The 21,279-nt window shown below is 37.7% G+C and overlaps 1 protein-coding gene across 10 annotated transcripts in view; it reads left to right on the top strand.

The window, feature by feature from the left end:
* LOC150096616 (ranBP-type and C3HC4-type zinc finger-containing protein 1-like) overlaps positions 1–21,279 on the top strand; it is a 333,124-nt gene that overhangs the window by 167,440 nt on the left and 144,405 nt on the right. For all 10 annotated transcript variants that reach the window (XR_016549851.1, XM_090408566.1, XM_090408567.1 and 7 more), the window contains one exon: positions 20,115–20,393. Coding sequence is in view for 9 of the 10 variants with exons in the window: in XM_090408566.1 (XP_090264692.1) it covers positions 20,115–20,393 (279 nt within the window). In the remaining variant the exon portion in view is untranslated. The remainder of the gene's footprint in view (positions 1–20,114; positions 20,394–21,279) is intronic.

Below are 21,279 nucleotides of genomic sequence, written 5' to 3'. Positions count from 1 at the left end.
ATGTACTTCTAACTATACTTCCTTATCACTCTTTGGTATCTATTTAAGCTATACTGCCTTCTGCACTTCCTTTCTTATTCCTCGACCCCACCAGAAAATTTATTTGATAATGCTGCGCCACTGGCGTCTGTTTTTTTGCAACAAGAAGTGATAAGTGCGTCCAGTAGTCCTCCCCTTATTTTTTATATAACCCCCTGATTAATTAATATCAGCAATCGTGGTTTACTATCTTCCTTCTATCCCCTTTCCTAGGTTCAAGCTAATAGATTCTAGTGTTTTTTTTTTTTTCGGAACAGTGCATCAAAAAATTAAGTATCAGGCGACACTCTGTTAACATTTAAACAACACATTTATTTTACATAAAATAATTTACATTATTATTGCAATAAAGAAAAATTTGCTTACTTCAGCTCTACATAAAACAATTAGCTTAAAATGTCCTTTCAATTCATGAAAATTATGTCACATCAATAACCACTCTCTTCTAAATACAAGTTACTACCCTAAGCAATGGTACCTATTAATAAACTGTTACTTCTTAACTGCTATGCACATAAAAAATTATCATTACACACAAAAACTCTTTTCTTCTGATACTAAAATAATTCTATAGGCAAAATGCACCATTGACAAACAGTTACTCTCTGACTGTTACACATATAAATTTCCATTAATTATTAAATATCTAATTTTCAACCATTAACTCTGCTCCATTTCATCAGCCTCAAGTTAACAGTCCACTAATAAAGTTCTATAATTCAAGAAAATTGAACAAACAGATCAACTCACTTTATGGCTGCTACCCACTGTGTACTTGGCTTCAAACTGGAGTCCTGACCCTTTTCTCCTGTGTCAGGTTTTTCTCTCCCTGCTTATGCCGGCATTAGACTTGTTGACGACTTTCTGAGACGGTGTCCTCCCGGGCACGGGCGAAGATTCTTGGCTTGAGGAGTATTTGCATGCAGGTTGAACGTAACGGAGTAATTCTTTCCCGGTCAAAAATTCCTTCTCCTCAGACAATAGCTCCAGGCGAAGAGTTGTCATCAGGTCTATGCGTTGCCTGGCAGGTCGGCTCCTATCATCTTTTCTTTCAGGCCTCTGGCATGACTTCTCCTGAAGTCGCATCCTCGATGGCTTACATCTGACGGACAACCGCTGGCGACTTCTCGATAACGATCTCTGTACAACTGATGAGGAACTCCTGGAACTGATCCTTGATCTTCCAGCCAACACCTTTTATTCACCTTCTTTCTTATCCCTGCACGAAGATATGGGACCCCGAACATTTTGGTGCGGTCCCTTGTTTTCTTCAACTGACGCTGACCCTTTCTTGGTTCTTCTCGTGTACCCCTTTAATCCTATTTGTTTCGGGCAGCGGACATTCTTTTGAAGTATGTCAGTCCGTTTAACACTGACCTTGAGTATTTACAGGTGGACTTCACAAACAAATTTTATGTCCTTATAAGGAGCTAACATATACAGTTTTCAGGTGGCAAGGTATTGCCTTAGAATTCTTCTAGAATTTTCGTTTCAGGGCATCAAGTACGGACAATTCCCATAGGGATTATTTACATTAACAAACTGTTTTAAATATACATAGACATACAGGTATTTTTATAACATCCTTACAGGGCTTGACTTCTGTAAAAATTGATGTAAGGCTTTCTGGCATTATTAAGCTACATCAAATTTTTACAGTGGGAGACTGTGCCGAAAGTTTAAGGAAAGTGAGGAATTGAAGTGTATGTCAGGTTGTGAGATTGTTGTTGTAGAAGGAAGCCAGAATATGAGAGAAAATAGTGATTTAATAGGAAATTGCGATGTCGTATACAAGATAGCAATGAGAGCAGTGATGAAAGAGAGAGTGAAAGTAATTATACAGAGAGAGAAAATGGTTTGATTGATGAAAAAAATGAGGAATTAGTTGTAATGAGTGAGATCGCATGGTTACGTGGAGTAATACATAGTGCGAAGCGACAGTTGAAGTGACTGCAAAATGCTTTCCCGAGCGCCTCGGCTAACGGAAATAAGCAAGTGTGTGAAAAGAGAAATAAGCATATGATTGGGAGTGTTTCAGAAATGAAGGAAAGAGTGTTGTACGGTGACTCGTTAGTAAGAGGTGTGATAGATGAGAGTTTGACTAAATTGTACTTATCGGGTGCGAAAATTAAGGATGTAAGTGAGAGTATTAGAGCGCAAAAGCAGAAGGTGAAAGAAGTGATAGCCGTGGCGGGAACAAATGATTTAAAAGGAGATAAATTTGATATGAGAGAGGACTTGAAGGAATTATTAGAGGTAGCGAAAGAAAAGAGTGACAGAGTTAGGATAGTGAGTCTGTTGCCGCCGTATGACAGAGAAGAGTTTAGAAGGAGGGCCATAATTGCAATTGACTTTATGCGCAGGTTATGCAGACAGTGTGGTGTGGAGTTTGTGGACGTGTGGAGCGAGTTTGATGGGCGAAAGGATTTGTACAAGATGGATGACTTTGGTGTGCGACGACTGGAAAAAGTGTTTTTGCTGAATGAAGTGAAAGTGGATGTGCAAAATCAGGGAAACTAGAACTATTAAGGAGGGGGGAGGGAAGTGGATATGCAGACATCAGTGAGGCAGTTGAGTGTAAGAATGTATATAATATGCCCAAGCCAGTAAGAAGGACAAGTAATCAGAATGAGATAGTTAGTATAACGCATCAAGATAGGAGTGGGACAAATGGACCTCTGCATTTCATGTATACTAATGCCAGGAGTATTAGGAACAAGAAAGAAGAATTTTTGGCCTTGGTCGGCTCTTCCTGGCCACAGGTTATTGACATTTACATGGCTGACAGAAGATGATATAGTTAGTGGGATAGGATGTGTAGGGTATAGTGTGTTTAGGAGGGACAGAGAGAATAAAATGGGGGGAGGAGTGTCATTGATGATAGCTGATGAACTGCAGCCAAGAAGAATTGAAGTTGTATTGCAGGATAGTGAAAAGAGCTCATTTGAGGCTATTTGGTGTGAGATCGACACTAGCATAACAAAATATACAGTTGGGTGCTACTATAGACCAGGTGATGGAATAGATGGTGGAGATAGTATGCATAAACAAATTCATGAAATGAGTGGAAAGAGGATAATTATTATGGGGGGATTTCAACTATGGTAACATTGATTGCAAGGAGGAGAGGACACATGTGAGGAAGGAACTGGATTTTATTCAGTTATTAAGGGATAACTATCTGAGACATCATGTAATGTAAAATACTAGGGGTTCGAAAGTGCTTGACCTAGTAATAGCATCTGAGAATTTGACTGTAATGAATATGACCATGTTGCCACCTATTGGTGAGAGTGATCATAAGGTCTTGACCTGGGAGGTGGCTAATTGTGTGAAATTTTCGATTAAGACAGGGTACATGTGGAATTACCGTGCTGGCAAGTATGACAAGCTAAGGAGTTTGCTTGGTTCGGTGTCATGGCATGTAAAACTGCAAAGGCTGGATGTTGATAGTGCATGGGAAGTGGTCAAGAGCATTTGCAGGAGGTTATGGCTGACTGTATAACTTGAGTCCGAATAGTAAATCAAGTAGGGGTTAAATGGATGAATAACACCGTTAAGCTTGAGTTACAAAAAAAAGAAACAACTGTGGAGGGAATTTAAGGAGAAAGGTGACCTGCAGGCACACGAACGGTATAAAGCACAGGCCAGAAGGGTAACGAGTGTGGTAAGAAAAGCAAAAGTGGATTATGAAAGGAAATTAGCCATGCAAGCTAACAGTTCTTTGAATATGCTGCAAGTAAAAGAGTGATTTTAACACTGCAGAATGATTTTAAGGAATGCCGATGGTAGGGAGGTTACTGAATCAGTCGATATAGTGGAATTACTGAGTGAGCACTTTGCAAGAGTATATCACCCAGGTGGCAACATTGAAGTAATGAAGGAACCATTAGTTTATACAGGAATTGTGGTGAATGAAGTGGAGGTTAATAGTCTTACAGAACCTTAATGTGAATACATCTGTGGGATTAGATGGTATACCAGCACTGGTCTTACGTGAAGCGGCTAAAGAATTGTCAGTGCCCTTGATCCATATTGTTTAATCTGAGTCTCGGGTCTGGTTTAGTCCCGAAGGGGTTGAAAGAGGGGAAAATAGTTCCACTGCATAAAGGAGGATCCAAGACTACTGTTGCAAATTACCGACCAATCAGCATATCAGGAATTGCTGTCAAGGTCTTGGAGAAAGTAATCAAGGGAAAAATACAGGAATGGATTGATGAAAATGAGATACTGTATGGGGGACAGCATGGTTTTGTGAAGGGTAGATTATGCCTCAGTGACTTGCTCAGGTTTTATAACACAGTGACGGCTGACCACATGGAATTCTAATCCATAAACTGCAACATATGGGAATGGATATAGGGTTAGTGAGATGGATAGGAGGGTGGTTGATGGAGAGATATCAGAGAATAGTTTACTCAGGAGTGGAGTCCAAAAGACGGCCTGTGACTAGTGGCGTGTCGCAGGGTTCTGTTCTTGGATCACTACTGTTTAATTTGTTCATTAACAATATAGGAAAGGATCTGAGAGGAAGAGTTCATTTGTTCACTGATGATGCAAAGTTGGGTAGGGCAATAGTGAATGCAGAAGATGTCAGAATTTTGCAGGATGATTTGGATAGATTGGAGGTCTGGGATAAGGAGAATGGATGTCAATTTAATGTCGCAAAATGTAAGGTTATGCATTTTGGGGTGAAAAGATTAGCAGCAGTATATCACATTGGTGGAACTGTACTCCAGGAGATTGATGAGGCCAGGAACTTGGGAGTGTTGGTGGATAGGGAGATGAAGTTTAGGGGGCACATTGCAAAAGTGGCTAAATCAGCTCATCAAATCACTTGGATGCTGAAGAATACTTTGACGAGTAGAAACAAGCAAGTTATTGTTTCTCTGTATCGAGCCTTGATAAGACCCCATCTTGACTACTCTGCCCATATTTGGTCACCTAGGTTTCTTCTTGATGGAGAAGAGGTTGAGAGGATCCAGAGGTGAGTAACCAAGATGATAGCAGGTCTATGGAATGAACCTTATGAGAACAGGTTGAAGATTTGTGGGTTGCAAATATTGGTTGATAGGTGGAAAAGGGGAGATATGATTGAGACATTCAAATTGCTGAAGGGTTTCTATAGGATTAATTCAGAGGATATTTTTGAGAATAGGACTGGTGGTGGGAGGACCAGGGGACATCCATGGAAGCTGGGCAAGAGTGTGGTTAGTAAGGGTGTTAGAGCTATGTTTTTTACTTTTAGAGTAGTGAATGAGTGGAATAAGCTGCCAGAGTCTGTTGTGGGTGCTATGACAGTGAATGAGTTCAGCTCAAAGTATGATAGATACTGTGTGAATGTCGAATAGTTGTGATGGATATGATGTTTAGGGCTTCTCTCGATGGGTCTAAGGACTCCTTGGAGTCGCCCATAATAATAAATAATAATAATACACATACACTCAGGGTGATCATAAAGTTGTGCAACTGAAAGTTTGAATTTGTACTAATTGTTTCCAAATCATTATAATCATTCCTTACACCACTAGGTGTCATCACTATCATATTATTACAAACTACTGGAGATATCAAGTTCACTGTGACATGTGCAGGTTGTTCTCAGTGTATCTTTGTTCAATGTGGAAATGAAATGTCTTTTTCCCAGATCCAGTGAGTTTTCATTTTGGAAAGTTATTTTGTTAATCATTCTTACACATGTGAGGAGTTGCTAAGGAATTTCATGAGAAATATCTGGATACAGCAGTCCCTCAGAAGTCGATGATAATGAGATTAGTGCAGCATTTCCTGGAACCTGGATCTGTTGCAGATAGTAATCACTCTGGAAGATCCTTCATTTTGACTCAGGATAAAATGTATGAGGTAAAGAGAAGCATTGCAGTGGTCCCAAACAAAAAGCCTCAGTAAGCTTGCCATGCAATCATCAATGTCATACGGTAGTGCTCAGAAAGCTGCAAGATCGTTATACCTTCATCCATATCATGTGCACTCATGAAAGGAAAACGAATAATCATCTGCAGATGGTTACACTTATTCATTGAAGAATGTGGTATAGAGATGTTTGATACAGTTTTCTTTAGTGTTGAGGCCTGGTTTCACTTCAGCGGGTATGCGAATAGTCAAAACACTAGGATTTGGTCATGTTTTCGATATCAAGACATCATATAGTGGGACCCAATTTCTTTGAAACGACTGTGAATAGTTCCGTCTACCAAGACATCATAAATAAACTCACACTATAAAGTCACACACACATGCCATAGTAATTAACTTTTTAATAACCTATTTCCACTAGATAGGTCCTAATTTAGAAACACACCGATGAATTTATTATTTCATAATCATGTAAATATGTAAATCATTACACAGTTTGTGGCACTCCTTGATGTCTGCAAATGCCATTGTTGGTTTCAGCAAGACAGTGCCTTATGCCACACGTCGTATAGTACAGTACATTTTTTGCAAGAGTTTTTTGGTGACCGACTCATCTTGAAAGAATTGTGGCCTCCAAGATCACCACAATTTTTTTTCTTCTGGATACCTCAAAGGTGTTGTTTATCAGAATAATCCTCACACACTGAATGAACTAAAAATGAATGTTTCAACAGTGATTGAAAACATCAGTGTCTAAATGCTTCACAAGGTGGCATCAAACCTGTTAAAAAGAGTGCAAGTTTGCATTCATGAAGAAGGTGGCCACTTTTAACATATGTTATAATGAGGTTCCTATTCTTCTTTTGTTATAAAGGTCCGATTATATCCTGTATTTATAGCTGTTTCATTTTTTATATACTTGTAATTAACCTCAAAACAGATATGTGTTATTTCTGGGTTGCGTGACTTTACGATTACCCTATATTTAGAAGCAGTTATTTATAAAGTTATGGTTCTTCTTTATAAAGGGATGCTGAGCTTCTGCATTTTCCACTAGATAGGCCCTAATTTAGAAACACACTGATGAATTTATTATGAATTCATTATTTCATAATCACCATTTATAATGTAAATTTTTCAGAAATATTTCAAATGCAGTAAAGACGATACTTAAAGACAGAGCCATAACTAGCTTATCATGTGCCTGTGCAAGCTTTTCTTATGGAAATTAATATTGAAAATAAATGCAGTATAGCGGTAAAGTTTAGTAATATATGATATATTTTTAATGTTTTTATGTATTCATTAATACTGCAAATATGTAATATATTTTTTTAAATAAAACTAATTATTTTAACTGCAGTTTTCTTGCTTTCATTTCAGAAAATTCAAAGAAGATATCATCATAATTAATAGGTTTTGTGATTTCATAATCTATTGAAATTATGGAAAGATTGCCTAATCATTCTTATCCAATAGTCGATCTTAAATCATTTTTAATTAATTTTAATTGACTAAGCTTCTTTCACATGAAGCAGTATTGACCAGAAGAGCGGAGAATCTTTGTAGAGCGATTTGGATATGATTCAATTAGTCCAAAGTCATGAAGGCTTGCAGTATATTAAGTATAGTTGCACTTTTAATGTTCAATGTTAGTTTTGAGGCTTAAAGCTTTGAATTCCACATGTTTATTGTTTGTTTATACGTGTTTAAATCTTCACACTGCAAGACCTGCAGCCAATTTTTTGAAATCTATAATGTTTATTGATTCTGAGGATCATTAGAGAAAGCAAATATCTTGACACACACACACACACACAGTTCTTTGTTGCTCATAATGTTAATCATTTATGTAAATAAAGCTGCCAGAGTGACTTTATTTAACTAATGTCAGAGCATAAACATTTGCTCCATCATGGCAATCAGAACATAGTAGCGAATTTGTAATTTTGAAAATATTATTATAACATAATTTTGAACTATTTGCTATTCTACATTTGAATAAATAAGTGATAAAAAAGCAAAAGAAATAATGTTATTTACACATATATTCTACTGTAGCATATTTTGGGGTAGTTCGGTAGATCAGTCTACAATTTTAAGATGGCAGTTAATCCCCCCCCTCAGTTTTGTGGTTCAGTGCCCCCCCATCCCCCACAGACATTATCCTTGGCTGTGTGCCTATACATCTGTTGCACATATCTAGTAACTTAAAGATTCCATTTTAATTTTTGGAATTTAATTTTAAAAATAGAGAAAAATAGAAGAATTTAGAAAATCTGATATTCATTCAACCAGGGAAATGTGTGATCCATAGAGACAGAAAAATAATTCTATGGTAGATATAAAAAGTTGAAGATCTGGAGAAACCACTTCAAATTGTTCAATGAAGCAGCCAGTAATAGAACCACTTTTATAGCTGCATATAGACTTTTTTTTTTTTTCAAATCTAATCCACAAGAAACTGTTAGCTATTATACATTAATGTTAGTACCGTGGGATAAGGATTAGATAATATGAAAGTTCTGCTCTAGAAACCAAACATAGAACTTTTCAAATCACTTCAGGTCTCTAATAAGCAAGGGGGAGGGCGGCTTCATACAGGAAGTGAAATTCATCTACCACCTCAAAATATTCACACAAACATTGCCTACAATGACATTCAAACCATTTCATAACCTATTGGTCAGAGAGAGAGCAGGAACTCAGCCAACCAGGCCAACAAATCTTAGCATAGCATAGTTACATATGTAGCTCATTGTTGTCAACTTGAACATATTATCTCTCATAACCCTTTTAATGTATATTCAGTTATAATAAATTTAGTTTAATCCTTTATCCAAGTATGAGCAAACAAAGTTTGCACCTGAAAGTATCTTCAGGACTGGAGTAAGGTGGTACAACACCGGGCAGCTCGTTGCAAAGGTGGAGCAAGCTAACATCACTCCTATCTCAGTATCTCCCATAATGCAAAACACATCTCCTTGCGGATATGTATAATGTTATGCATTAAGGAAAGGACCACTACCCAGACTCATTTTGACCTTTATTGAGGTCTCTTCAGTGGGAGCCAGGCCCATTGCAACGAGTTGCCCGGTGTTGTGCCACCTTACCCCAATCCTGAAGATACTTTCAGGTGCAAACTTTGTTTGCTCACACTTGGATAAGGGATTAAACTAAATTTATTATAGTCTAACCAAGTGAAAAATAAACTTTCAACATCTTTCTCTAAATCCAGAGTAATTTAATAAAAAAAAAGGTTGCACACCGTTTGGCAACTCCTATAGGTAGAGATGACCTTGCTAATGCTTCTGCCTGGTATCTTCACTTGGGCCTGGCTCCCACTAAAGAGACCTCAATAAAGGCTGGTCTGGGTAGTTCCCTTCCCTTAATGCATAATATTATACATATCCGCAAGGAGATGTGTTTTGCATTATGGGAGATACTGAGATAGGAGTGATGTTAGCTTGCTCCACCTTTGCAACAAGTTGTCTGGTGTTATACCACCTTACCCCAGTCCTGAAGATACTTTCAGGAGCAAACTTTGTTTGCTCACACTTGGATAAAGGATTAAACTAAATTTATTATAGTCTAACCAAACCAAGTGAAAAATAAACTTTCAACGTATATTCAGTTACTTCATAATTGTAGACCTTTAAAAAAAAAAGTGTACTCAATCGATTCATGTTGCATTTGTGTCAGTGAGGAAATGTGAAGAATGGATGCCATTCATAATGACATGTGGACAATTAAAGAGGAAATTACAATCTAATTACAATACCAAAAAAAAAGTGATAGCTTGAGTCTTGTATAATAACCTAATTAATTACCATTCTAATGCTCTCCAAATATCAGGAGCAACCATAAGGTTCTCTAAATCTTTCCATCACTTCTGTCAAGACAGGTGATGTTGTTGACAAGGAGATTTACTGTGAATCTAGAATTGTAGAATCCATATTCATGGTCACTGATTGTTTGATTAGTATCCAAGTAGTGGAGAAGTTGATTAGTGATACTTAATGATTTTTTCCATTTTTCTGTTAAGAACTGAGGTGAGGGCAAGGAATAATAATTTGGTAGTTGACTTTTTTCTCTTTCTCTTTCTCCTTTTTTTAGGGGGGAGGGGGAGCTGCATATAGACTTGTTTCCTTGATTCCAAGTAGATATCCAAGGTTTGTGTGAAGATGATATAGGATGAATGGATGTTAATTCTAGAACACAAGTTTTGAGTACAGCTAGGGAGATAACATCAGTATCAGAAAATTTGTAGGTATCCAAGCTGTTCAGAAATTTCCTGATGAAAATTCAGATGAGAAATGCAGTGATCTGGCTTTGGAAAAAACAGCTCACTGCATGTCTTTTCCAAATTTTCTTATTTTGTGTAAAATAAGAATGAAAAAAATAATATTAGCAAGGAGGCCATTGTTTAGGACATTAATTATGAAAAATCTTGAAGTATGGAAAGTGGTACTCAGGTCCACCGCTATAAGGCAGCCTGCTTCCATGCCTGTTAAATTTTTTAGGCCAATGGGCATGCAGCCAAGACATTAAACTTGAGGGACCAAAAAAAGTTGTTTGTAAAAAGTTCCATGTTGGGTCTCTATAATAGGGCAAATTAAATTATCTAACCCTTACCCCACCATTGTTTCTGCATGTGCACTAGGTTTCAACCATTCATGGGTTATATTCATATCAAAAAAAGAAAAGTAAAAGTAAGCCTGTGTATATAACAGCCAATCAAATTATTATTATTGTATGGGTACCTCCATGGAGTCCAAAGACCCATCATGGGAGACCTAAACTATGCACACAATCGATCATGTCTTTCATTGAACCCATTAACAGACAAAGCACTTACAACTAACTGGCGACTCATTCCTCTCATTCACAACTCTCTAAGCAAAAATCTAGTCCTCACATCCCTACTAACCACACCTTTATTCAAATTCCAGGGATGAACACTTGTTCTGCCCCCCCCCCCCCCCACTTAAATGTTCTGCAACTTCTGTAATCCACACACCCTCAATCCATCCTCATAGGCAACATTCCACTCACCATATTTGTCGCTGACCTCTGAATCTTCTTAACTCCTTCCTTGATCCCCAACAGACCCAAGAGACCAGACCAGACCTGAGATGTGGACTTATTAAGGCCTTATAAAGAGGAATAACAACTTCCTTATCTCTACTTGTTAGTATGTCCTTCAGTAGCCAAGTAATCTTATGGGCAACCTTAGCAATTTGTCTTTTAACTCTCTGTCTACAACCACCCCTAAATCTCTAGCTTCATCTATTTCTTGGAGTACAGTTTCACCAATGTATGACACAGCTTGTAATCTATTTATCCCAAAATGCATAACTTTACATTTCTCCACATTAAACTGATACCCATTATCTTTTGCCCAAATTGACAGCTTATTTAAATTGTCCTGCAAGCTCTCTGCATCACCTTGATTAACTATTACTTCACTTAATTTTGCATCATCAGAAAAAAAAACAACTGAATATTCCTTTCAGGATATTTCCTATATCCTTTATGTATAAATTAAACAGTAGTGGTCCCAGCACCGAACCTTGCGGCAACCAGTAATCACCCTTGTGATTACTGGTGTGCCTTGTGATTACCAGTGGCCACCCTCTTATTCACATAACCAGTGTCATATCCATCCCCATTTATACTAATTAGTGTAACAGAGTTTCATGTGGTATTCTGTCAAATGCCTTTGCAAAATCCAGCAGAATCATCACGTAGCCATTTCATTTATCCAACTCATCTTTTATTCTATTATAAAATATTAGTTAATTACTAAATTACCGACTCTTCAGTATCATATTCTTATCCACCCATTCTTGAATTCTCTTTTTGATGAATTTTTCCAATATTTTTACCACCATGCCTGAGATTTTGATTGGTCTATAATTTGCTGCTGCAGTCTTAGAACTTTCCCTATACACAGGGGATTATTTTGCCCTCTTTCCACTCACTTGGAACTCTACCAGAGCTGAGACTTAAACCAAAGAGCCTAATCAGAGGCATTGCCAGTTCCCTTGCATATTCTCAGAAAACCCATACTGATATCCTATCTTAATCCCACAGCTGTATTTTCATTGAGATTCTGCAATATCATATAAACCTTCAATTCATCCATCTCTGTTCCCACATAAATGTCTGTCACATATGTTACAGCAGTAACCTCACTTGGATGATATATCCTACCAAAGTGGTCACTCAGTAACTCAACTATTGTATTTGTTTCTGTCACCTGGTGACTAGTAGTACTCATTAAGGTTAATCTTCCATAGTCATTCTTCCTCTTACTTGCCACATAAGGAAAGATCTCTTTGGGATTTCCTTTGGTCTGTTCAGCTAGATTCTTCTCATAGTCTGATTATTTTGCCTTACTTGCCATGCTGGTTACTTTTCTTGCCTGAGCCTTTTACTGTTCATGAGTTTGCTGGTCACCTTTCTCCTTATACATACCCTCCACATCATTTTCTTCTTCTGCAGCTCGTGCTTAATGATATTACTCATCCATCTAACTCCTCCCTGATTAATCCTAGTTGCCTTAGGTGTAGAATTTAATATTGCTTCCTCTAGATGTTCCTTAACTATCTCCCATGTGCTACTAACATCCTTCCCTTGCAATGTTTTATGCCATGACACAAATTTAAGCTCCCTCCTAAGTTTGTTATAACAGCTTCTTGACAGAATATTCCTCATGTTTTGCAATCTCCCAAATCAAGATCGCATGCTCACTTTCACCAATCAGAGGCAATGTGGTTATTTTGGTTATGGATAGTTCTTCTGGTCCTATGACCAGGTCCAATACTCTCACAACCTGAGTCCCCTCCATCTCATGCTGACTCAATTAATTATCTTTCAGTAGGTGCACAAATTCCATTTCTTCCTGCAATGTGATCTTTCTTCCTTCCAGTCTATATCTTCATAGATGAAGTCCCCCCATAATAATCACTCAGTGCATATTTGAGTGATTTGGCAATGCATATCTTCCAGATCATTGATGGAATCCCTGAGAATCAACTGCATATTTTGTCTTACTAGCCTTGATCTCACACCAGACTGCTTCAAATGAACAGGCACTCTCCCATCTACCTCCTATTATTTATGGCTGCAATTCATCTGTTTCATCAGTAGTTTCCCTCCCCCATCCTATCGTCTCTATCTTCCCTGAAAATACTAAACTCTTCACATTCTATTCATGTTACTACATCATCTGCTGTTAGCCACAATGTGTATAACTTTTGGCGAGGTTGCACTAACCAATGCCAAAAACTCCTCCCTCTTGTTCCTGATACTTCTAGCATTAGTATATAGAGACTGCAGCATCCCTTTAGGCCTCCACCCACACAGCCTGTAAAACTTGTGTTTGAGCAGATGTGCTGTGGATTGAGACTGGCCACTGATAGTATGATAGTTGACATTTATGTATTTTTTAAATTGGGCTGAAGGTATGCTTTTATTGGGTAGTTGCTATATGAATATGAAAGGTTGCAAATGTAATATAGAATATGTGGTCCTTTTGCGGTTAATTTGATATATGGATATCAAATTTTTATCATCAGAACCCAAATATTTGTTATGATCCAAATGTTTAGGATTCTTCTGATATATTCTGATGTAGATAGGTGATGTGTAGTGAACTGTTCTTGGTATAGTAGGTGAATATTTGCTTTGGTCATCTCGTTGGGAGGAGAATAGGGTCTGGATGACAGCCAGCATTACTGCAGTGTAGGCTGAGAGCAAAGCCAGTGTTTGAGCCATTTGTTTTTCTCTCATCTCCTTAACTTGTTAGGCTGAATGATTTGTCACACTCGATTAATTTGGTTATATGGAAAAAAAAATTAATGCTATGATAAGGCAGTTAGTCCTAACCTACACAGTCTACTATGTTTGCCAGTTGTATATTCTTAGTTTTTCTATTCTTGTGAAATGAAAATCCTAATTTTCTAGAAAAGGAAATCTTTCCATCTCTGTATATGGTAGGGACAACACACTATCAGCTGAAAAGCCCTTATGAAGAAAGTTCTTTTCAACCAATGGGAAGCCCTTACCACTTGAGTTACAGAGCTGCTTATGTTGTGATGACATTTTCCTTGGACTGTTTTGGAACCGAGGCTTTGATAGTAATTAGGAATTTGGAGCAGAATGGAGTGATAAGAATTCCTTTTAAGCAATAACTAGTTCACTTATTCATTCAGAGCATGTGTGTGTGTGTGTGTGTGTGTGTTGATTAGGTGAGTAGAAATAGTAATCAGAGAATGAAAAGGAGTAGTGGAGAGCTGATATCTGCACTATATTTGGCATGAGAACTGGTTAAGAAAAGGTTCAGGTGTTGGGCTTGGATGTTTATTTGGTATTATGGATGATTATATGGTATTCCACTGTGAAGAGGAAATTTTGTTTTAGATCACTACTAACAGCAAATACATTTCATCCAGCTTGATTATTGTAACTGTTAAGGGAAGCCAGTTTGAATTCAGAACATAAAGTCCTCAAGAAATATCCAATTATTTGGGTAAGTGGACTACAAAAGATTAAGCTTTAGAGATAAATAATCAAATACAGTAATCTACCATTTATTTGACCACATGAGAAGGCAATTTGTCATTCCGATAATTGAAAGGTGGGATACATGAAGTACAATACTTACTTGTCCATTAAGGATATGTGTATTGCATTATGGGGTACTAAGGCAGTTGATGTGAAGTCATTAGTCTCTACATACAAGTAGCCCAGTTGTGAAGTTACTTCACACACAGACTTCTTCACATGCAATCTTCAAAAATTAAGATCTTGGAAAAATTAGTTAAGGACCATATTCAACATTGGGCAGGTGAGGGTGATGTTATCTGTGAGGGTCAGCATGGATTTGTGAGGGGGCGCTGTTGTTTTAGTAATATGCTAGCCTTTTATAATAAAGTTAAAAGAACAATAGATGAGGGAAAGGCATATACTGCCATTTTCTTGGATTTAGGGAAGGCATTTGACAAGTTGCCACATGATAAGCTGATATTTAAGTTGCAGCACATGGGTTTGGATGTCAGGTTGGTCAACTGGATTCAGGATTGGCTGTCCGATGGATATCGGAGAGTTGTGTATGGTGCAGCAGTTTCAAGGAGGCAGAGGGTTACAAGTGGGGTCCAACAGGGCTCAGTACTGGGACCTATATTGTTTAACTTTTATGTCAATGACATTGTCAGTGGTTTGTAGGGAGATATTCAGTTGTTTGCGGATGATGTGAAGCTGGGAAGGGCTATTGGTAGGGGTGCAGATGTGGTAGTCATGCAAGAGGATTTGAATAAGCTAGACAGATGGACAAATGAATGGGGGGGTATCAGTTTAATGTAGCAAAACGTAAGGTCTTGAGGTTTGGGACACATCGATGGGCGGCTGCATATTCCATTGGAGGAGCTATACTGGAGGAAGTAGGGGAGCAAGAGCTCTGCAGGTGATGATTGATAGAAAACTGAAATTCTGGGAACATATTGCAAAGGTAGTGAAGGTAACCCAGAGGATTGCTGCAATACCGAGAAGGACACTGACCTGCAGAGATAAAAGAGTTATCATTCCATTCTATAAGACCCTGATCAGACCTCACTTAGAGACTGTTGTTCTCAGATTTGGTCCCCAGGATTTGAAGAGGATAAATTAACGGTGGAAAGGGTACAGAGGCGGATAACAAAGACAGTTTCTGGACTGTCCACTGTTAGTTATGAGAATCGGCTGAGGGAGTGTGGACTGCAGAGTTTGGTGGATAGAAGAAGGAGAGGTGATATGATTGAGACTTTTAAGCTGTTGAGAGGTGTTTACAGGGTTGACACTGGGGAGTTCTCTCGCTTGGTTGAACACCATGAAGGAGTGATGACAAGGGGCCATCCCTGGAAGTTATGAAAGTAAACTGTGAGCAAGAGGGTGAGGAGTGGTTTCTTTGCATGGAGGGTGGGTGAGCCATGGAATGCATTGCCTGATAGAATTGTGAGAGCGGTCAATGAGTTTAAGGTGTGGTATGATAGACTTTGTATTTCCTAGGAGGGACCTCCCACGTTGAGTTTTGATAGACTTATGTTTCCTAGGAAACACAAGTCTAAGATTCCTTGGAGGCTTAAATTGTGAAGTCATTAAGTCTTCACATTAAGACTTCTTGGAGGCTTGATGTGAAGTCATTAGTTTCTATATACATGTAGCCCAGTTGTGAAGCTACTTCACACACAAACTTCGTTTGCTTACACTTGGATAAAGGATGAAACCAAGAATATAATTTCTTGGCATCTTTAATTTAAAGAGAGAGAGGATGTTAAAGCTGACCTGAATAGCAAAAGCCATAAAGAAATATCTTTGATCTTTACTAAAAAAAAAAAAAAAAAAAAATGTGTGGAATTCTTGATAAATGATCTAGAGTGTCAGGTACATGCACTTAGTATAGACAAGTAGCCATTCTGCATTAGGTAAGTGAATAAGCTCCTTGAAGTTTTAAGTGAGATAATAATATAGTAAAGAAATGACACACTGATTTTTAGAGGTCCCTCTTGTTTATATGATATCAATATAAAAAATATAAAAAGTGTTTTGAAATAGGTATGTAAGCTGTCATGTTTGTAAAAATTAAAGATGGAAACTCACACTTACATGGAAGTAAATTTAATCAATGTAAAACCTCTGTCTATAAGATGAAAATAATCCACAGCAGATAACCTACTCAGAGAGACTGCATATTTGTGACATTTGGCTTATAAGAGAATGTCATGATAAATTTCCTACCAAATTATCTTGGTTGTTTGTAATATTACTAGATGAAATCATAGAGTGGTTGACTAGTAAATGAAATTTTGTATAAGAGATATATGTGTACAGCTGAAAACTTACTTGTAGGAATCCAAGGAGATACTATGTTTAAAAACTTGGTGAATAACACTATTGAGATGAAGTCCTTAGGTGAATTAATTTTTATATTTAACAAGGCCAAAGATGTTCTGGCATCATCATCATCATGTTATAACACTAGCAGAGATTTACTACCCTAACATGAATATGTGCTCTCAATGACCAAACAAGCTTCTTTTATTCTGCAACAGGTAGGAATCAACTGCACTATCCTACACGGATTAATGCATTTAGGTTTTTTGACTTAAAGGCTTTTCAGTTTGTACTACATTGCTTAAATACAGGCTCTCCATAAAGCCATGATAACTGTTTCAAAATAGTTACATAATTGTATAAAATCTATTGCTAATTTCTCCAAAATCTTAACAACGAAAGAAATACAAACTAGTCTTTGATTTGATGCTTACATTCTTTTGCTACTCTTATGCACTGGCACTATCTTTCTCTCTTTCCATTCATTGTGCACTTCCTCAGTTCACTTAAAATATGTTGTGAAATCCCATCCAGTTCCACTGCCTTACTGACTTCCAGAATACTTAGTAATTGAAACACATTCTCCTCATACACTTCTAAGCATTTAATCTTTCCCATTCTTCTTGGAATAAAACCTGCTATTCCCAGGGTGAAATGCCCCAATAAACTTATTAAATGTCATACAGGATTTTGTAGCATGCTTCCCATCATTTAAAAATGTAGCAGGAAGAGATAAAGGAGTGCATTTTTGCATGAAATGTAGACATTAGTAAGAGCTGTGCGATTTCGATATGAGTGTCTCTGGTTTCGCTGACAGCAACAGTGGTGTGAGAGAAACAAATGAATGCTGCAGAGTGACATATATGTTTATTGTAGTCGAGAGGAAGGAAGCTATCGCAAGGGCAATGTGATAGAAATATGGAGGATCTGAAAGATAAGTTGACTGTGTCAGTAGATTTTGAATGAGGACAGGATGCTTGGAGAGAGAGAGAGAAGAGGGATACTGAGAGAGGAAGTGGAAGGTGTGAAAAATGAATTATTCATGTTAAGAGGAGAGGAAATAGAAATAGCATGCTCGTGCAAATGTTAGTATTAGAGGAATGGCGCCAATAATTCAACCAGGGAAATATACAGGGGCGTGCCAGTAGTGTCCAGCACCTGTGTGCAAAATTTTAGTGTTGGCGCCCCTATAACCAGTAGCATGCCAGTAGTGTCCGGCGCCTGTGTGCAAAACTTTAGTTGGTGCCCCTACCCCCCCCCCCCTCCAATAAAAATATCATTTCAAATAAACGTTTTTGTTAAAGTATTTCCTCCTCTTTGGCGCCTGTGTGCATTGCACACATTGCATATATGGCCAGCGTGCCCCTGGAAATATAACACAAAAATAAAAAAGATCATTCCCACTTAATATCCTTGTAATAGCAGGTAATGTGAAGCTGAGTTGTGATCTGAATTGTTTAAGCATGAAAATAACACCACAAAATATATAGGAGTGAGATGGAAAAGAAGGAATCAAAAGCATTTGGAAAGGGAATAGGATTATCTGGTAAGCAAGATTTCATGTTCACTTTCTGCAGTCAGAGGCAAAGTAACCTCAACCTTAGTTATGGTAATAGCATCAGTAGATGCTGTTACCAGATCCAGCACTCTCAAACTTCAGGTCTCTTCCATCACATGCTGTTTTAGGCAATAATCTCTTAGTAATATAAATTCCATTTTCATCTTACCATGCATCCTTTCCTTCCTCCAGTCTGTATCTCCACAATTGAAGTCTCCCATAATAATTACTCATCCTATATTCATTGTGCTGTCTGTCAATGCATGGTATCTGCATCTTTCTGTGCACATCGCTTCCAGTCTATAGCACAACCAACGATATATTTTGTCCCATTGGTTCTGTATATATCTCTATAGCTTCAAATGAACCATCTCCAGCATTCCTGAAATCCTCCTTAACTTCTGCTTTTCTTGATTGCAGTTCTTCAGCTATCACTAATACCATTCCTCTCATCTTATTCCTTCTATCTTCCCTCAAAATACAATATAGTCTGACCACACAAGCGAGAGCTGTCATTGGCACACTGCCAAGAAGAGTCAATTCATGTTGAAGGGGAGAAAGAAATAAGGCGATGTACGAATTGGTCACTAACACGCGAAATCACATGCTTTATACTTGAAATTTTCCAACTGTTATACAAACAAAATACCACTTTAAAATCTACAATTCTCATAAAAGAGAAGTTAATTTTCTGACGTGTAATAATAGACACTCATCCCACAATACGGATTGATTACCCTATTATTGGAATGGATTCTCCTTCTTTTGACATGTGCAGAAGTGTCGGAGGGTCTCATATCTGTGGACATACTACACCTTTACATTCTATCCGTATATCATCTTCTGTCAATCAAGCCTCATTACTTCTGTGAAAGTTGAGCTGACCAAATGACAAAAACGTGTCTCCTTTTTTATTTTTGATGCTTCTGGCATTCATGTACATTTATTTCAAGATCCCCTTTGGGCCCATATTTACAATTGCATAATATATTTTCCAACCCATTCGGATTCAAAAACTACAAAAGTGCAGTCACTATTAAATGATTATTTCTGTGGCCAGACTACATCTCCTCTAACACTTGTAGCGGTCCTGATTTTGCACTTACAACCTCTCACTGAATAACACTTTTACAATCTTCTGACTCCAAAATCATTCAAATGTAGAGCACAGGCATATCATCAATCGTTTGGTGGATAGAAGAAGGAGAGGTAATATGATTGAGACTTTAAACTATTGAGAGGTGGTTACAGGGTTGACACTGAGGGGTTCTTTCACTTGGTTGAACAGCAGGAAGGAGTGATGACAAGGAAGATTTCTCAAAGGAAACTGTGAGAAAGAGGGTGAGGAGTGGTTTCTTTGCATGGAGGGTGGTTGAACCATGGAATGCATTGTCTGATGGAGTGGTGGGAGCGAGAACGGTCAATGCGTTTAAGGAGTGGTATGATAGACTTTGTGTTTCCTAGGAGGGACCTCCCTCGATGAGTCTTGATAGACTTGTGTTTCTTAGAAAGGACCTCCCATGATGAGCCATTTGACTCAATGGAGGCCTGAATAATGATAAAATAATAATAATATTTACTCCAGATGTTTATAAGCTACATACCATTCCTCCTACTCATTCACAATCATGGCCTTTCCCAATTCATCCTTATCATAATCGTGGCAGGAGCCTCACTATCTAATTTTTGTTTGCTTACACTAGTATTTTTTTTTAATTTTAATAAGTTTCAGTTTAATGTATTGAATTTTAAATTTTTTTAATTTCAGTTAGTATCCCCTCACTTGTATGAACAGCATTTACAACGCAGCGTAAAAATGGCTGAAAGCCTAGCAGAAAAAAGTTTTCACTGTAAATCACCTGATTGTCCTGGATGGTGTATAGTAGAAGAAAATGCTAATATATTTAGATGTCCTGTATGCCAACATATTAACTGCTGCACGTGTGAAGCCATTCATGAAGGTATGACCTGCCGCCACTATCAGGAGTTTGTAAAAAAAAATGCAGTTTTGAATGAAGAAACTAAAAAGACTGCTGAATTTCTTGATGTAAGTTATATATACATATTTAATGTCTGCATATATAAGAAATTTTTAATAAGTTTAAATTTTAGGAAGATGAATTCTGTCATCCAGAATGGCCATTCCCTATCATGCTTGCTAGACTCCTGTAGTAGCTTGAAAAGTTCCATGTTTAGACTTGATTAATTTTCATATTTTGATTAGCACAGTTAGAAATAATGTTGTATCTTTGATTTTGCATATGGCTAACTTATGTGAATGCTAGCAATGAAGAATTTTTTTTTGTCCCTTTACGAATTTTAAGTAAGGTAGTTGTGTAACTCTCACAGACTTAATTTGTTTGTGAGAGTTTCACAATTACCTATAGGCAAACCTTGTGGTTTATAGGCCTTAATCTTTAATGGAGAACACTCACCAGCAAGATTCTAGTAGCAAGGCTTATACGTTGGTTAGACATAACTGGTAATTAGTTTACGGAATTAACAACGCAAATGAAGTTTTAAAGCCTGAAGCACTCACCGCACTTTCACGTGGTCACAATTTCGCCCTAGCTCCTAAAAGGATACCTGCTGAAGAAATCATGATCCAAATAGAGCGTGGGATTCGCAACCTGCCTAACCATATCGCCAACAACGTAAGACTGGATGTAGTCGGTGTTCTGACTAAAGCCAAACCTCCAAAAACCAACTTATCCAAAAACGAATATGCAGCCCTACAAGAATTGAAAAACAACAAAAAAATAGTAATCACCAAAGCTGATAAGGGAAGCACCACTGTGGTACTCAATCAAAAAGACTATAAAGGTAAGCTAAATGCTTTAGTACTAGACCGTACTACTTACCTCCCCATTGAATACAATCCTACCAGCTCTCAGATTAGAACTCTCCACAGACTCCTTAAGAAAGTCACTTCT

Source organism: Typopeltis vanoorti, chromosome 18 (genome assembly GCF_054136105.1).
Source record: "Typopeltis vanoorti isolate ZY-2024b chromosome 18, IOZ_Tvanoo_1.0, whole genome shotgun sequence".
Taxonomy (NCBI): Eukaryota; Metazoa; Arthropoda; class Arachnida; order Uropygi; family Thelyphonidae; genus Typopeltis; species Typopeltis vanoorti.
The sequence above is the reverse complement of the archived record's forward strand: the minus strand, read 5'-3'. Positions and strand labels throughout refer to the sequence as shown.